The 16,722-nt window shown below is 47.4% G+C and overlaps 1 protein-coding gene across 6 annotated transcripts in view; it reads left to right on the plus strand.

The window, feature by feature from the left end:
* The window catches only part of RBM39 (RNA binding motif protein 39), a 503,417-nt gene that overhangs the window by 51,108 nt on the left and 435,587 nt on the right, over nt 1–16,722 (plus strand). For all 6 annotated transcript variants that reach the window (XM_078652224.1, XM_078652226.1, XM_078652225.1 and 3 more), the window contains one exon: nt 3,104–3,304. In XM_078652224.1, coding sequence (XP_078508350.1) covers nt 3,104–3,304 — 201 coding nt within the window. The remainder of the gene's footprint in view (nt 1–3,103; nt 3,305–16,722) is intronic.

Here is a 16,722-nt window from a genome sequence, read left to right on the forward strand (position 1 = left end):
ACCTTCGGTAACGCTTTTTCTGGTAGATACTATATCTGCCTGTGGATTCCTCACCGACCCACCCGCCTCCCCGTTGTCCACTCTTCTATGCCAGAGTTACTGTAGTGTAATATATATATATATATTTTATTGTCAAGGAAATGTTTCAGTTGCTTTCCTGCTTTTGCTTAACACTGTGTTTTGCCTTGAGTACTGTGTACTGTGTATACTTGTATATTTCTACTGTCATTGGTCCGTCCGTGTGCCTCGATGGCACGGAAAAAAGGGCGGAACTGATGTCATCACGCCGGCGTGGGCCTATTATAGGCGTCTGTGACGTCAGCGGAGTCGCGAGCGAGGTCGTGTCTCTATGACGTCAGGAGTCCACGTCGGCGCGAGGCTACGAAAAAAGAATTTCCGAATGTTGCTGACGCAAGGGGGTATTCACAAGGTGAGGAATCCACAGGCAGATATAGTATCTACCAGAAAAAGCGTTACCGAAGGTAAGTAACTTGTTCGTTGGCTAGCAAAAATGGAAAGGTGCCAGGCCCCGACGGGGTTCCAATTGATCTTTTTAAATTTAACATGGACCTATGGTCCCCAATTTTAACTAGGGTCCTTCAAGCATCTTGTGCCTTGCTGATTCGTGGTCCCAATCAATTCTTGTCCCCATTTTTAAAAAAGGGGACCGTCAATCACCATCGTGCTACCGGCCTATTTCCCTGTTGGATTCGCTGGGGAAAGTGGCTGGACGCGTTATTTTGGAGCGCCTCCAGCAGTGGCCATCCGACAAAGCCCTATCTGACCTGCAATTTGGGTTTCGCGAGGGCCTGGGAACGACAGAGCAAGCCCTTAACCTATCTTTACTAATAGGCAAATACGTAAACTCGAAGGGGGGGGCTCTATATATGGCGTACGTCGACCTTTCGGCAGCTTTTGACTGCATCAGCCACATTAAGTTGTGGACTATTTTAGCAGACATGGGAATAGAGGAGCCCCTTGTAACTTTTTTTACGCAAGTTATATTCAGACGCCACAGCCAGAGTCAGATATGGTGTGGGGGATGAGCTAACAAAGTCGTTTAGAGTAGAGAGGGGAGTAAGGCAGGGTTGTGTCCTGGCCCCGTTTTTATTTAATCTATATACCAATGGCCTGGAACAAGCTATGGTAATAGGGTGCCAGGACCTCCCCACCATAAACAAATGCCCAATACCGGTGTTACTCTATGCGGACGACGCTGTGATCCTAGCCCGTACCCCCATGGAATTACAGCGTGCTCTCGTGAAATATTGCACCTTCATGGCCAACCTGGACCTGAAGATTAACATTAAAAAAATGTGTTATGTCCGCCGGTTCGAGGATTAAGAATATCAAGGCCATGTACATTGACCATCAAAAACTAGAGAGCATAACTACATACCCGTACCTGGGTATTGTGTTCGACCACAAATGCTCCTTGAAGTATGCTATCGAATCCAGGAAGCTTCTTTTCATGAGGGCAACAGTTGCCCTGGCTAATTTTGCAAATAAACTGGGTAGACGACCTACGGTCGAACTTAATAGAGATCTATCAGGCAAAATGTCTAGCCAGTGCAGTCTACGGGGCTGGTGTGTGTGGATACACTAAGGTTGAGGAGGTACAAAGGGTGGAAAATAGTTTTTAAAGATTCCTACTTGCAGTCCTGCGGGGCACGTCGACCTATGCATGTCACTTGGAAGTGGGCCTGTCTTATATTACAGACTTAATCAAAATCCAGCCCTTTCTTTTATGGCATTGCATTTGGTCTTCTAGTGAAACTACTCTCTGCCAAAGGTTCATAGAGGACTGCACTTCCTTAGACAACGCACATAAGATTGGATGGATCGCATACGTTAGGAAATTGTTCAACGACTTGGGCATGTCACAATACTATCATTCCCCCACCTTAATTGCTGTGTTACCAAGAAAACAGTTTAAAAAAGTATGTCTGGCCCTTTTAGAAGGCTGTCCAGCGAGGTCGCCAAAGTTACAGTGCAACACTCGCTATTAATTCAAACAACCATGACTGTTCAGCCGTATCTAACTTTCAACCTTACTGGTTATGAAAGATTTCTGCTAACTAGGTTCAGACTAGATATTTTCCACCACCTGGTCACGTTTCCTACAATGAACAACTGGGCAAAGTCTTTACAACCTTGTCCTTGGCTCATACCAATTTTAAAGATTTTGGGCCTACGTACGTGTCGTCCCGCATTTCTTGCCCTCCAACTTTTGGATGCTGAATGTTTTGCCAAATCGATAGCAAAATTCCTGAACCTAGTTGTTAGGCATAGGCGAAATTTGGTATAACATGGGACGCTCTACTTTTTTAATTTTCTAAGCTATTTATTGATTTTAATTGCATCATTTCTTCATGCATGCACTACGCACTTTATATATTTCATGTTGAAGTTTTGTTTCCTGGAGTCTCATCTTAAAGAATATTGATTGACTTTTTTATTTGCTACCAGGAGATTTGGCGAATTGTATGGTGCTATAACGAATTTGTCACTATTATGACATTTTATTATAACGGTTATATTATTGAACAGTATTTTTATGTATCTGCAAATATAATATGCTTGTATGGCTGTTTGTCACAACCGAATAAAGCTTTATTGACTTGACTACTTGATTGGATAATGGACTTGTTATGGTTCACTGTTGTTTCTGGGAAACAGTAGTTGATTTTTTTTGTTGATATTAACAATTTGCTGAAATGTTATATTTAAGCAGTGTAAAAAAGCACAATCTTCGCTTCCGGATCTGACGTAGAATTGCAGTTCTCCTTTGAAAACGATTGCTTTGTCCAGTCTTGATGGACAAGATTACTTTGTCAGTTTTGGGTGTGTAGCCAAAAGTCTGTACTCTAATTTAGAGTGCAAAAACAAAGGCTTTTTTTCTGCACCTTTAACTTGGTCAGTTTCTATGGGTAGCTCTAAATTGCTTTTCTGTGAACGAATAGTTGCTTTCAACTGCTGCTTGCATTCATGTACTGCTTCAGAGCAATCTAGTGATTATACACTTTAAAGTTAAATACTGTATTTGTTTTGTTAAGGTTAATGCTTATTTGATGTTTGTAAAAACCTTTTGTTCCCGTTTTAGGAAAAAAAAGAGCAAAAGCAGGAGCCGCAGCCGGGAGAAGAAGAGAAGTAGAAGTAAAGAACGCAAACGTAGCAAAGATCGGGAAAGGAAGAAAAGTAAAAGTCGGGAAAGGAAACGAAGTCGCAGTAAAGAACGAAGACGAAGTCGGTCAAGGAGCAGAGATCGCGATCACAGATTTAAAGGCCGTTACAGGAGCCCGTAGTATGTGTTCAATATTTCTTTTTAGTGTTCATATGTGGTTGTCCGCAAACATGAGTTGAAACATATTAAATCTTTTTTTTATGCAATGAAATGCTATTTTTAAATTAGATTTTACATTGCATCAATGTCAAATCTTATTTTCTGTTAAGATCTTTCTGGACCACATCAAAAAGTTGGAAATATACACTGCATGTACTTTATAGTACATAGCAGACTAGGTCAAGCAGTAATAAAACTATTTCACATTGTACCTGTTATGTAATGATCCCATTCAACACAGTAGTACAATTCAGATATATTGATGTGGCCAGGAAGAACATGTACATCCAGTGATTTCTATTACATAGGTGACCGTGAGATGAAATGGTTAGTTTCCAATAATTGTTCAAGCCAAGCGAACAAGCACCTACTACAGCCTACGTTTATTTTGTCACAAAGCAATTTTTCAAGGCTGTGGAGAGATACAGAACAGCAACGGATGTTTAGAGAACATATTGAATAGAAAGACCAGGAAAACCATGAGTCTGTGATAGTAATTTGGTTGGGTGAGTTCCCAGAGAGAGATTAAGATTGTATTTAATCTGCTGAATCGCCATAGTGTAATGAAAATTTTAAGATAGGAAGAGAAGAAAACAATGCGATACATAAAGAAAAGTATAGCTACCTAATGATATTGAAAAAAGTATAAAGTACTGTCTAAGTCTTGCTGAAGAATATAGAACAAAGTCCTGTGCACACTTATAAGGATAGGTGTTTTAGTGTAACAACCTAAATTAAATAACTTTTCTTGCTGAAATTATGAACGCGACATCAGGAGTATCCTATCATAAATGGGGATATTTTATATCAATCCAGATCAAACTTTTTTTTGTGCAGAGTTTTATATAGCGCGAACTTGACCCGAATCGGGTATCAGAGCGCTTTACGTAGCATCAGTTTTGCAGCGTGAATCTTTCTGGATTCACTATGCTGTGCATATTCCGCAATCTGGTGGTTGGGTCCGGAATCGTAGTCTTTTCTCTTTTTTTTTTTGTGGTTTTAGTCGTAGCCCAGGTGGGCGTCGCCGTCCCACCATTTGGTGTACCTTCGGTGACGTCGGCGTGCTTCCGGCGGAAGCTACCACCCTTGGGTGCCATCTTCAGATTCTTTTTTCTGCCGTTGGGTCTGGATCGTCGCGTGAAGCTCCAGAAGTTTTGGAGGAGGAAAGAAGAAAATACAGCAAATATTCACAGGTGAAGACCTAAGAACATCGACAGAAGAGGACCTTTAGAGAGGAGATGACGAAGAAAGGAGAGAACTTCGAAATCTTCGACGTCCTTGAAAGAATGCGCACACGGGGGGCCCCCTGAGCGCAGGGATGTACAAGACGCCGTTTAAATTCTGCAAGAACTGCCACCACAAGTTCGCACAGAAGGACCAGCACCCAGTCTGCAACCTCTGCCTGCCAATCGACCACGAGAGCAGAGACTGCAACGCCTGCTCCGTCTTCAAGCTGAAGACACTCCGAATTCGAGAAGGACAGAGGACGGCTCACCACACGATGCAGGGCAAGGGCCAAGCCCCGACGCTTTATGAACTTGGCCTCTCCACCGACGATGAGGACAACATCGCCGAAGGACCAGATGACTTCACGGTCGCTGAGACCGATAAGAATACGCCTGATAAGGTTGGAAAGTCTACGACCTTAAACTCCGACAAGGCCTCAAACCTGAGGCAGACTCCTGAAAGTCAGAGCACAGAGCCTCGAAAGGAGCACTGGCGCCGAGCAAATCGACGACCGAAGCTGCATCCTCCGAAAAAGAGCCCAGCGGATCCTCTGAGAAGGACTCCCGGAGGCAGAAGACCAGCGAAAAGCAAAGGTAATCGAAGCAAGCCCCCGAAAAAGGGCCTTCGACTTCGAAAGAAAAAGAGCCGAAGAAAGCTTCGACGCCGAAAAGAGCAGCCGAAACGCTCGACGACAAACAGGCCGCAGAAATGCAGAGAAAGAAGAGAAGGCTCGAGGCCGAAATGGAGAACATCCTTCAGAGAAAGAAGGACTTCGACGAAAAAATGAAAAGTTACAAGATCCCCCCCCCCCGAAGCCGGCACCCACCGTCGCTGAGGTACAGGAGCTTGAGGAGTTCGACGTCGAAGAGCCGCCGAAAACTCCAGAACCTTCGGTGCACGAAGAGGAGGAGGACCTCTACTACACAGAGGGGGATTACGGGGAACAGCAGTCAAGCTAGGGTTCAGGTTCCTCGACGGCGCAAGACCAGGAATGGCAGGACATCGAGGCCGAAAACCCAGAGGAGGCTGTGGAAACATACCCCTCGAGGCCTTCACCACCGGATGACATTGGGGCATACAATGAGGTGGTAAGAAAGGCGGCAACAGCTTATGGAATTAAGCTGGAAGAGGAGAAGCCAAAGGCAGACTTCCTGCTCGAGACATTGCTCCCCATACAGACAAGGAGCCAGTTCCTGCCCATCCTCAAGAGTATCACAGACCAGGGAAAGGGGTCCTTCAAGGACCCGGCTACATGCAGATCTGTAACGCCGAGGACGGAGAAGAAATACAAATTCTCCTCCCAAGACCCAGCTTACATCAAGGGATCCGTCACAGCAGATTCTATCATCGCTGCAACGGCCAGGAAAAGGGCAAACGTCCCAACAACGTCCGGACCCCCACCTGACCAAGAAAGCAGGAGAATGGATCTAACTGGCAGGAAGATTGAGAGGAACACCGCAACGCACTGGCGGATGGCGAATTCCAACGCCCTCTTGAATAGGCATCAATACCAGCACTGGGATGAGATGGGACAGTTGCTCAAGCACCTCCCGGAACAATACCGTGAGCGAGCAGCACACCTGGTGGAGGAAGGGAAGAGCATCGCCAACTCATGCCTGAAGACAGCCTTGGATGGGGCAGAAACATCCAGCAGACTGATGGCTATAGGCATCACAGAAAGAAGGCAAGCATGGCTCAGGATCTCGGGGTTCAAGGCTGAAGTCCAGAACAACATCCTGAACACACCCTTCAACGGTGAAACATTGTTCGGAGCCCCAGTTGATGATAAGCTCACCCAACTGAAGGACAACGAGACGGCAAGGTCCATGGGAGCCCTGCAGTTCAGAGGGATGAGAAGGGGCACTCCTTCACGGAGGCCGAACGGCAGAGGTGGAAGCCAGCGAGGAGATTCTCACCAGAGTTTCCACCAGGGGCAACAGAGTGACAGCCAAGGCCACCAGGGCCAGCAGAGGCAAAACTGGAACTACCAAGGCAGGGGCCAGTCCTTTCGGTCGAGAGGAAATAGACGGGGCCAGAGAAGGAGAGGCGGTGAACAGCCCCCCTCTAAGTGACTTCACACGAGAGAAGGTGCTCCACCACCCACACCCTCCGGGGGAGGAGCACGGAAAAACAAAGAGGAGAGGGCTACACGGACAAGACACAAAGGAACATGCAACGCCGGTAGGAGGAAGATTGAGATTTTTTCTCCATGAGTGGAGAAAAATAACAGACAAGTGGATACTAAATATTATGCAGTTCGGGTACTGCATAGAGTTGGAAAAAAGGCCACCAAACAGAAAACCAAAGAAAAGACAGCACTCTGGAAGAGAGCTGCAACTACTGCAAGAGGAAGCCCAAGAACTCCTCCTCAAAGCGGCCATAGAAAGGGCCCCCTTCAAAGAACGGAACATGGGAGTGTACTCAAACTACTTCCTGGTGCCAAAGGTGGACGAAAGCCTAAGACCCATCCTGGACCTACGGTTCCTAAACAAATACGTCAAAACCCCAAAATTCTAAATGACGTCCCTACAAGAGGTCATTCCTCAGATAAAAGCAGGGGACTTCTTGTCCACCATAGACCTCAAAGATGCATACCTGCACATCCCCATGAACAGGCAGCACAAGCACATGCTAAGGTTCACAGTAAACAAGGATCACTACCAATTCACGACCCTAGCTTTCGGCCTAAAGTCCGCACCAAGGGTGTTCACCAAATGCCTCGCGGTAGTGGCCGCACACCTAAGGAGAAAGGGGATACACGTGCACCCCTACCTCGACGACTGGCTGGTGAAGGCAAACTGCTACAGGACATGCAAAGAGCATGCAGAACAGGTGACAACGCTAGCAAACCTTGGTTTCTCCATACACTGGGGCAAAAGCTCGATGGAACCAGAGCAAGTGAAGATCTTCCTGGGAGCCCAGATCGACACCATACAATGCAGAGTCTTACCGAGCGAAAAGAGAACGCTCAGCCTACTGAGGGAGAAATGTCACTACCAGAAGGGGCGGGCTCTGACAGTGAGGACTGTGAGCAAGATCTTGGGGATGATGGCATCATGCATTCACCTGGTCCCCAATGTACACCTACAAATGAGACCACTCCAAGAGTGGCTGCAACAACAATGGTCACAAGCTACAGGAAGTTGGGAGGATCTAGTGGTTGTAACGCACAGGGTGCAGGAAGAGAAGGTGGTGGACCAAGGAGAGAATAACAGAAGGGAAACCTCTAACACCACCGGACCCAACAGTGACCATCACCACAGATGCATCCCAGAAGGGGTGGGGCGCACACATGAACAGGCTCCGAGTGAGGGGTCTGTGGAGCCCTACAGATGCAGTCAGGCACATCAACTACCTGGAACTGAAAACTGTGTTGCTAGCCCTCAAGGCCTTACAGAAACACCTGTAGAACCAGAAGGTGCTAATACAAACAGACACCACCACAACGATGTTTTACATAAACAAACAGGGGGGAACTCAATCGTTCCCGCTGTCAAACTTGGCACAGGAGATCTGGAAATGGGCCATACCATTAAAGATAGACCTGCTAGCCATACACCTGCCAGGGAAGGACAATGTAGAAGCGGATTGGCTCAGCAGGCAGACTTCAGCATCCCACGAGTGGGAACTCAACAGTCAGGAAACAGAGTCTATTCAGGAAGTGGGGCACCCCAACAATAGACCTATTTGCAACACACCGGAATGCAAAATGCCAATACTTTGCATCCAGGCAACCAGAGGCACTGTCCCAGGGGAATGCCCTATGGATAAGCTGGTCAAAAACATTTGCCTACGCTTTTCCCCCGATACCACTGATCCCCAGGGTTCTCAACAAATGCATGAAGAGCAACATGACGCTCATCCTTGTGGCACCACAATGGGCCAGACAGACGTGGTATTCTCAGATAATGGAGATGGCGCAGGGGCCCCCCCACAAGTTCTCAAAAAGAAGAGACCTACTCTCCATGGAAAACGGAGGAATTCTACATCCAGAGCCAGAGAGCCTCAACCTCTCAGCCTGGCTCCTGAGGACTTAGAATTTGCACACCTAAAACTACCAGAGAGCACCCTGCGGGTGCTGCGAGAGGCAAGAAGGCCCAGCACACGCAAGTGCTATGGGGAAAAATGGAAAATATTCACTCAATGGTGTTGCAAGAAACTGCTCCAAAGGAGAATGACCAAGGAGTCCACGGTGCTAAGGTACCTCACACACCTAATTAAGGCAAAGCTAAGCTCATCCTCACTGAGAGTGCACCTAGCAGCGATTGTGGCATACACAAGAGGAGAAACAAGGAGAAGCTTCTTCACATCTCAAGTCGTGAAAAGATTCCTGGAAGGGGCTAAAAGAATAGCGCCGCCAAAGAGAATGCCGCCACCGGCCTGGAACCTAAACGTGGTACTGACCGAGCTCATGAAAGCACCTTTCGAACCCATCCACAAAGCATCACTGCAAATGTTGACAATGAAGACGGCCTTCCTGGTGGCAATCACCTCACTACGAAGGGTGAGCGAACTGTAGGCACTCACACTGCAGGAACCCTACATCCAGATACAGTGACAGGGTCGTGATGAGAACTGACCCACACTTCATGCCAAAGGTGGTGTCGAGGTTCCACATGAACCAGAGTATTCAGATCCCTAGCTTCTTCCAAAACCCCACTACAAGCGCTGAGAGGTCGCTCCACACCCTAGACGCAAGAAGGGCTGTGATGCACTACATTGAAAGAACGAAGGAACACAGGAAAACGAAACAGTTCTTCGTGTCCTTCGCTAACATTTACATGGGCAAACCAGTTACTAAAAACACCATAGCCCGATGGATCGCACAGACAATTCAGTCCTGCCACAAGCAAGCTGGCCAGGAGCTAACAGGAGGGGCACAAGCCCACTCCACCAGGAAGAAAGGAGCAACAATTGCCTTTCTGGCCAACACACCGATTCAGGACATATGCCTGGCGGCAACATGGGCTTCAGTGCACACTTTCACGAAGCACTACTGCGTGGATGTACAGATGAACAAAGAAGCACAAGTAGGACAAAAAGTGCTTCAACATATTTTTAAAAACCAACACTCATCTTCCACCCCAACCGACAAAAAAGGAAAAGAGACAGGGAAAAAAAAGAATCCGAAGATGGCGTCCAAGGGTGGTAGCTTCTGCCGGAAGCACGCCGACGTCACCGAAGGTACACCAAATGGTGGGACGTCGACGCCCACCTGGGCTACGACAAAAAAAAAGAGAAAAAAGACTACGACCTGTGCAGATGCAGGGTCCTATGATCTCATGAACACTCTGAGGGATTTGGACTCACCACTGAGGAGTACAGAATTAGATTGAGGGGGGCTCACAAAACCCAGAACCAATCCTGGATTGATTTTGTAGACTACTCAGTAAAGACACTGGATGGCTGGTTAACTGGAAGCAATGTGCACTGGATGGCTGGTTAACTGGAAGCAATGTGCATGACTTCAATGGAATTTACAACCTGTTTATGAAGGAACACATCTGAAGTAACTGCATTGATGAAAAGTTGCATCATTATCTAGTAGACCTGGGTCCACTTTCTCCCCAAGAATTGGGAAAGAAGGCAGACCACTGGGTCAAAACAAGGATAACTAGGACATCCACTGGGGGTGACCGAAAGAAAGGGGTCACAAAGCCTCCCCAAATGAGATAGTGAACCCCTTAAAGAGAAAAGTAAGGAGGCCCAGGTAGCCCCCCCAATACCTATCCAGGAGGGGGCCTAAAGGCACCTCACAAGCCAAACCAGGGTACCAAGGTAAGAATTGGGATCCCAACAGAGTATGGTGTCACACCTGTCAGAAGACCAGACACCACACCAAGGACCCTAGCTGTCCTAAGAACAAGGTCCCTTGTACAGCTCCAGGCGTGACTAGTGTAGTTTCAGGGGTTGCCAGTGTAGCATGGGATGATAGGTCCTCGGAGGAGGAAGTACTCCTAGCCTTCAACTGGAGAATGGGTCAAGAGTGCGAGCTGGAGATCCCAGAGGGGAGTAGACACTTCCACCACCTACTGGTGAATGTAGTCCCAGCCACTGACTTGTGCCAGTCACACTGTGGTACATGACACTACCTCACCAGTATGTCCCAGGAGAAATAAAGAGTAAGGGCTGTCCCAGGGTGAGTTGCTGTTTGGCCCAATGCCAGGCTTCACCCAATAAACCTAGGGGGGCTCCAACTGCAGTCAGTGCAGCTGAGCACCAAAAGAGAAAAAAGGATAGGAAAGGTGGAAAATTGTTAGCCACGGTTCCAGAGGGCCAGGGAGATTCCATCCCAGTGAGGGAAAACTCCAAAAGTGGCCCTGGTAAAGCCCCCCCCCCCCCCCCCCCCCCCAGCCAACACAGACTGCTCAAAAGCACCCTGCACCCAGCAGCTCGAGTGCCTCTGGCAGTGCAACCTTTTTCCTATACTACTTCCCCATTTGCCCTGAGCAAGTGACCAGGATACCAACTCCCACAGCTGCGTGGCCTGCTAGCCAGCAGCCACCAACCGAAGGCCCCTGCCTCTCATTGGATAACTGTAGGAAAGTGGCTCTATATATACTGGACCAAAGTAAGGTACAGTGTGTATAGAGTCCCCAGAGGTTTGGCAGAGGCTAAGGTTAGATATAACCTTACTCATTAAAGTGGTAGCTTGGTCAAGCAGTAAGGCAGTATCAGAGAACCGTGTAAAGCATTTGTTGTACCCACTCAATCAGCAAATGGTCTCACACACTCAAGAACTGAACTCTATGCCAATTGTTTTGTATCAAAAGATATAGTTTTATTTTTGAACCAACAAGGAATCAAAATATACTGTTCAGGGCATATGAGCTGCAGATTGCACACTGCATAGATCGCCACCTAGTGTTGGGCCCGGATGTTTGCAGTTTGTTTTCCTGAAAAGTTCTTTGGAAGTCACGAGATAGGTGACTCCTCCTTAGGACCACATTGCGCATGGCCATCGGCTCAATCCCCAGATTGTTTTTTTCTGCCATCGGGCTCGGATGTGTTTCCTGCGCTCCGGCTCGGATGTGTTTCCTGCGCTCCGGTTTGTAACCAACTTTCCTTCGGCACGCAATCCACACCCAGTTCGATGGTATTGTTTCGATCGCGCTACACCTCGGTCCGATTCTCTACCTCTTCGATTCCGGTAGTCGACTAACTCCTTCGGGCCTACCTACGCCTTACTTTCTAGCTCATGGAAAGGACTACATTCAAGAAGTGTCCTCAATGTGGGTCGAAGTTTCCCCACACTGACCTACATGAGGTGTGCAACCTTTGCCTTTCACCAGAGCACGAGGCCAAAGGCTGTTCGGCGTGCGCCTCATTCAGCTCCAAGAAAACCATTCGGGACCGACTAGCTCGGAGAACTATTGCTCACTCGTCCGCTTCGATCCCCGACGACCTCTTCGAAGAGGGCGTCGACGTGCCAGAACACCAGCACGCCGAAGAGAGTATTGGATCCTCAGATGCCAAAGACTCCGACGTCGAGGACATCACTCCAGCTCAACGGGTCGTAAGTAAGACAGTCGACCCCAACCCTTCCTCAACACCCTCAAACAAGGCTTCGGTGTCACCCTCACCTTCGGGCCCGGGTGCACACCGAGACACTGCTTCCCATGCCCCGCCTCCGGGCCCGGCAAAGAAGCCCACTAAGCCTTCAGGCGACTGTGGCCTGTACCAGCCTATTCCTGGTGCCAATCCTATACCAACACAGAAGAAGCCATCTTCCTCTACCACGCCGACCGTTGCTCCGACACCTAAGCACACGGCGCTGAAGATTGGCAGCGGCTCAACGATGCCGAAGCCGCACTCTGAGCCGAGTAAACCGCCCAAAGCGCCAGATTCACAGGCGTCTGAACCGAAACAACCGGTTCCGGTAAAAGAAATTTCAAAAGGGCACACTCCTAAGCCAAAAGACCCGACACCAGCTACCGACTCGGTGCCGAAAAAACCTACGGTGCCGAAAACTTCGACGGTGAAGGATTTGCCCTACTCAGAACTTTTTACACCAATCCCAAACAGAAAACTCATGTAAAGAATCCTAAAACCGGACAATTGACTCTCAGCTCCAAGAAGAAACCACTTGGGGCGCCAGCACCTCCTCCCCCTCCAAAGAAGAGACCTTGCAACCTCTCCATTAAGGGTCCCTTCTCCACCACCTCCCCATACTGTTCCTCCTCCTAAATCTCCCCCACCACATCATCTACCTACATCATCTACCAATCCAGATGATGATGCAGACACAGATTCTAATGACACAGGTGGGGGTGCACGCGACCCAGCAGGGACCAATAGTCCCCCTCAGTCACCTAATCCATGGGATGATTACAACACCCCTGATGTGCCTTACGTCCTACAAGATGATGTATACCCTTCCAGACCTTGATACTATAGGTTTTAACCTACTATTCCAAAGGGCTGCACAATATCATGGGGTGGACTTACACACACATGCAGTGGAGGAAGATTTCCTATTAGACACTTTTGATAACACACAAAGGTCTACTGCCATTTTGCCAATGCTTAAGGGTGTCCTCAAGCACTCAACAGGGGTTTTTTAAGGATCCTGTCTGGGCTAGGGTCCTCAATCTTTGCATTGAGAAAAAAATATAAAGCTGCCCCTGCAGATCCAGTTTATATTAAAGGTACAGCACAATTAGATGCTCTAGTAGTGTCTAATGCACGTAAATGTGCTAATTCCCAGACATCAGGTGATGCCTCACCACCAGACAAAGAATCTAAGCTCCTTGACGCCTCCGGCAAGCGAACAGCGGCACAAGGAGCTAACATCTGGCGCATTGCCAACACCCAAGCGTTGCTGGCAAGATATGACTGGGCACATTACGATGAACTAGAGTCCATAATGCAGCATCTACCTGACAAATACAAAAACAGGGCTAATAAACTTATACAGGAAGGTAAAAATATTATTAATACTTCCATTCGTTGTGCCCTAGACGCTGCAGATACTGCCTCCAGGGCAATCAATACCAGCACCCTACTACGTAGACATGCCTGGCTACGTATTTCAGGTTTTAAACCTGAGGTACAAAACTCCATCCTTAATCAGCCATTTGAAGAGTCACATTTATTTGGCCCAAATGTTGACGTATCTTTAGAAAAAATGAAAAAAGACACCAAAACAGCAAAATCTATGGGAGCCTTGCAGCAGCAAGCTCCCAGACGTTCCTTTCGTCGTTCATCATACAGAGGCAACACAAGAGGCTACCCCTCAGAAAGCCCCTCCACTTCCTACAAAACCCCTGGTCAATCCACATTCACTAAGGGCTACCAGAGAGGGGGTTACAGGGGTAATAACAAAGGCAGAGGTAAAAACAACAACTCACGCTCTGCCTCTACCCCTACCCAATGACTCTTCCCCCCCCCCATCATTCCACTCCTGTGGGGGGGGGGGGGAGAGCCTTCAACAATTCCTGCCTGCCTGGATCAACATCACATCAGACAGGTGGGTGCGACAAATTATTCAGTCAGGTTACTGTCTAGAACTAACATCTACCCCCCCCCCCCCCAAACATACCACCCAAACAGCGTCCAATGTCACAAGAACATCTATCACTTTTAAAGAAAGAAGTAGTATCTCTGCTAGAAAAAAGTGCAATAGAACCAGTTCCTCTGCAGCAACAAAACAAGGGGGTTTACTCTCTATATTTTCTGATTCCAAGGAAGGACGGCTCTCTAAGGCCTATTTTAGACCTCAGAACGCTAAACATATACATACAGTCAGATCATTTTCACATGGTCACACCAACAAGTACTTCCGCTCCTGCTGCAAAACTCCAGATCTCAAGGACGCATACTTCCACATTCCCATTCACAAGGCTCTCAGGAAGTATCTCAGATTTGTAATAGACGGACAGCACTGTCAATTCAAAGTACTCCCATTTCGAGTCACAACAGCACCAAGAGTATTCACCAAGTGCTTAGCAGTAGTGGCAGCGCATCTATGGAGACCGCACATCCATGTCTTCCCGTATCTCGACGACTGGCTCATAAAAGGCAGCTCACACTCTCAATGCATGGAACACACTCATGCCGCCATCCAACTGCTCCACAACTTGGGGTTCACAATAAACCACACCAAGTCTCCTCTACAGCCATCCAAAGTACAACAGTACCTCGGTGCCACAATAAACACCCCAACAGCGCTAGCTTATCCCACTCCAGCAACGATAGCCAGCATGCAAACTCTTCTAACAAAGTTTCAGCTACAACACTCCCTCCCAGCACGAGTGTTCATAGTGTTCATAGTACTCCATGCAAGACTTCCAATGCGTCCGCTACAAGAGTTGTCATCACGTCAATGGAACCAGGCTCAAGGTCACTTAACAGACCTAGTGTTGGTAGACGGTCGGACTCATCGCTCTCTGCAATGGTGGAACACCAAAAACCTTTCCAAGGGACGACCGTTGCTAGAGCCAGTTCCTCAGATAATCTTGACTGCGGACGCATCGCTCTCTGGTCGGGAGCCAACCTACTGCAACACACCATGCAAGGCAGGTGGACACCGCAACAAAAATTACTCCCCATCAATCATCTGGAGTTACTAGCGATATTCCTAGCACTAAAAGCTTTCCATAAGCAAGTAGCAAACAAAGCTGTGTTAGTCAGCACAGACAACATGACCGCAATGTACTACATACAGAAGCAGGGAGGCACACACTCCCTGCAATTCTCAACTAGCACAGGACATATGGAGGTGGGCTATACCTCAAAACATATTCCTCCTAGCCCAACATGTTCCGGGAGTACAAAATACTATCGCGGATCTGTTAAGTCGTTAAACGCAACAGACCCACGAGTGGGAACTTCATATGCAAGTTCTTCAGCCATTCTTTCAGATGTGGGGACATCCTCAAATAGACCTATTTGCCACCCACAAACACAAAATGCCCAAGCTTCGCAGCCAGATATCCACACCCACTGTCAAAAGGCAATGCGATATGGATTAATTGGTCAAACAGATTTGCGTATGCTTTTCCACCTCTACCACTTATGCCACTAGTAGTACGCAAACTACAGCAGCATTCTCTAACCCTCATCCTAGTTGCTCCAACGTGGGCCAGGCAACTCTGGTACACCACACTGTTGCAGATGTCTGTAGTACCACACCAAAAACTAAACCTATCTCCGTGCCTATTAACACGGAACCATGGAGAGATCAGACACCCGGACCCAGCTCAGCTCAACCTTGCGATCTGGCTCCTGAAGTTCTAGAATATGGATATCTGAACCTTCCTCCAGACTGCATGAATGTCAGTAAAGAAGCTAGACGTCCAACCACTAGGGCATGTTACGCAGCCAAGTGGAAACGATTTGTGATATATTGTCACAACAACATTGATCCCCCTAGATGTCTATTCAACACATCATAAGATACTTACTGCATCTCCAAAGATGTAAATTAGCCTATACGTCTGTTAGACTACATCTTGCTGCAATAGCAGCATATCTGCAAAACAGACCTCTATCTCTGTTCAGAGTGCCTGCCATTAAAGCCTTTATGGAAGGCCTTAAAAGAATAATTCCTCCCAGAGTACCACCTTCACCTGTGTGGAATTTAAACGTTGTTCTCACACGGTTAATGGGACCTCCCTTCGAACCCTTACACAGAGTGAATTACAATTTTTAACATGGAAAGTTGCTTTCCTAGTAGCTATTAGTGAACTACAAGCACTAACCATTCAAGAACCCCTTCTTGCAAATGCATCAAAATAAGGTAGTTCTACGTACTAATCCAAAATTCCTGCCCAAAGTCTTTCTCCATTTCATCTCAATCAACCTGTGGAACTGCCAGTTTTCTTCTCGCAACCAGAGTCCGTAGCAGAAAGAGCGCTTCACACATTAGATGTCAAAAGAGCATTTCTATACTACATAGAAAGGACACAACCTTTTTGTAAGACAAAACAATTTTTTGTGTCTTTCTCACCACCACACAAGGGTAATCCCATGTCAAAATCTGGGATAGCTAGATGGATTGTCAAATGCATACAGATTTGTTACCACAAAGCTAAACGTATGTTATCTGTTCCTCCTAAAGCCCACTCTACAAGAAAAATAGGGGCTTCAATCGCATTTTTAGGGAACATTCCCCTAGATGACATCTGCATAGCAGCTACATGGTCTACACC

Source organism: Lissotriton helveticus, chromosome 7 (assembly GCF_964261635.1).
Source record: "Lissotriton helveticus chromosome 7, aLisHel1.1, whole genome shotgun sequence".
NCBI classification, from domain to species: Eukaryota; Metazoa; Chordata; class Amphibia; order Caudata; family Salamandridae; genus Lissotriton; species Lissotriton helveticus.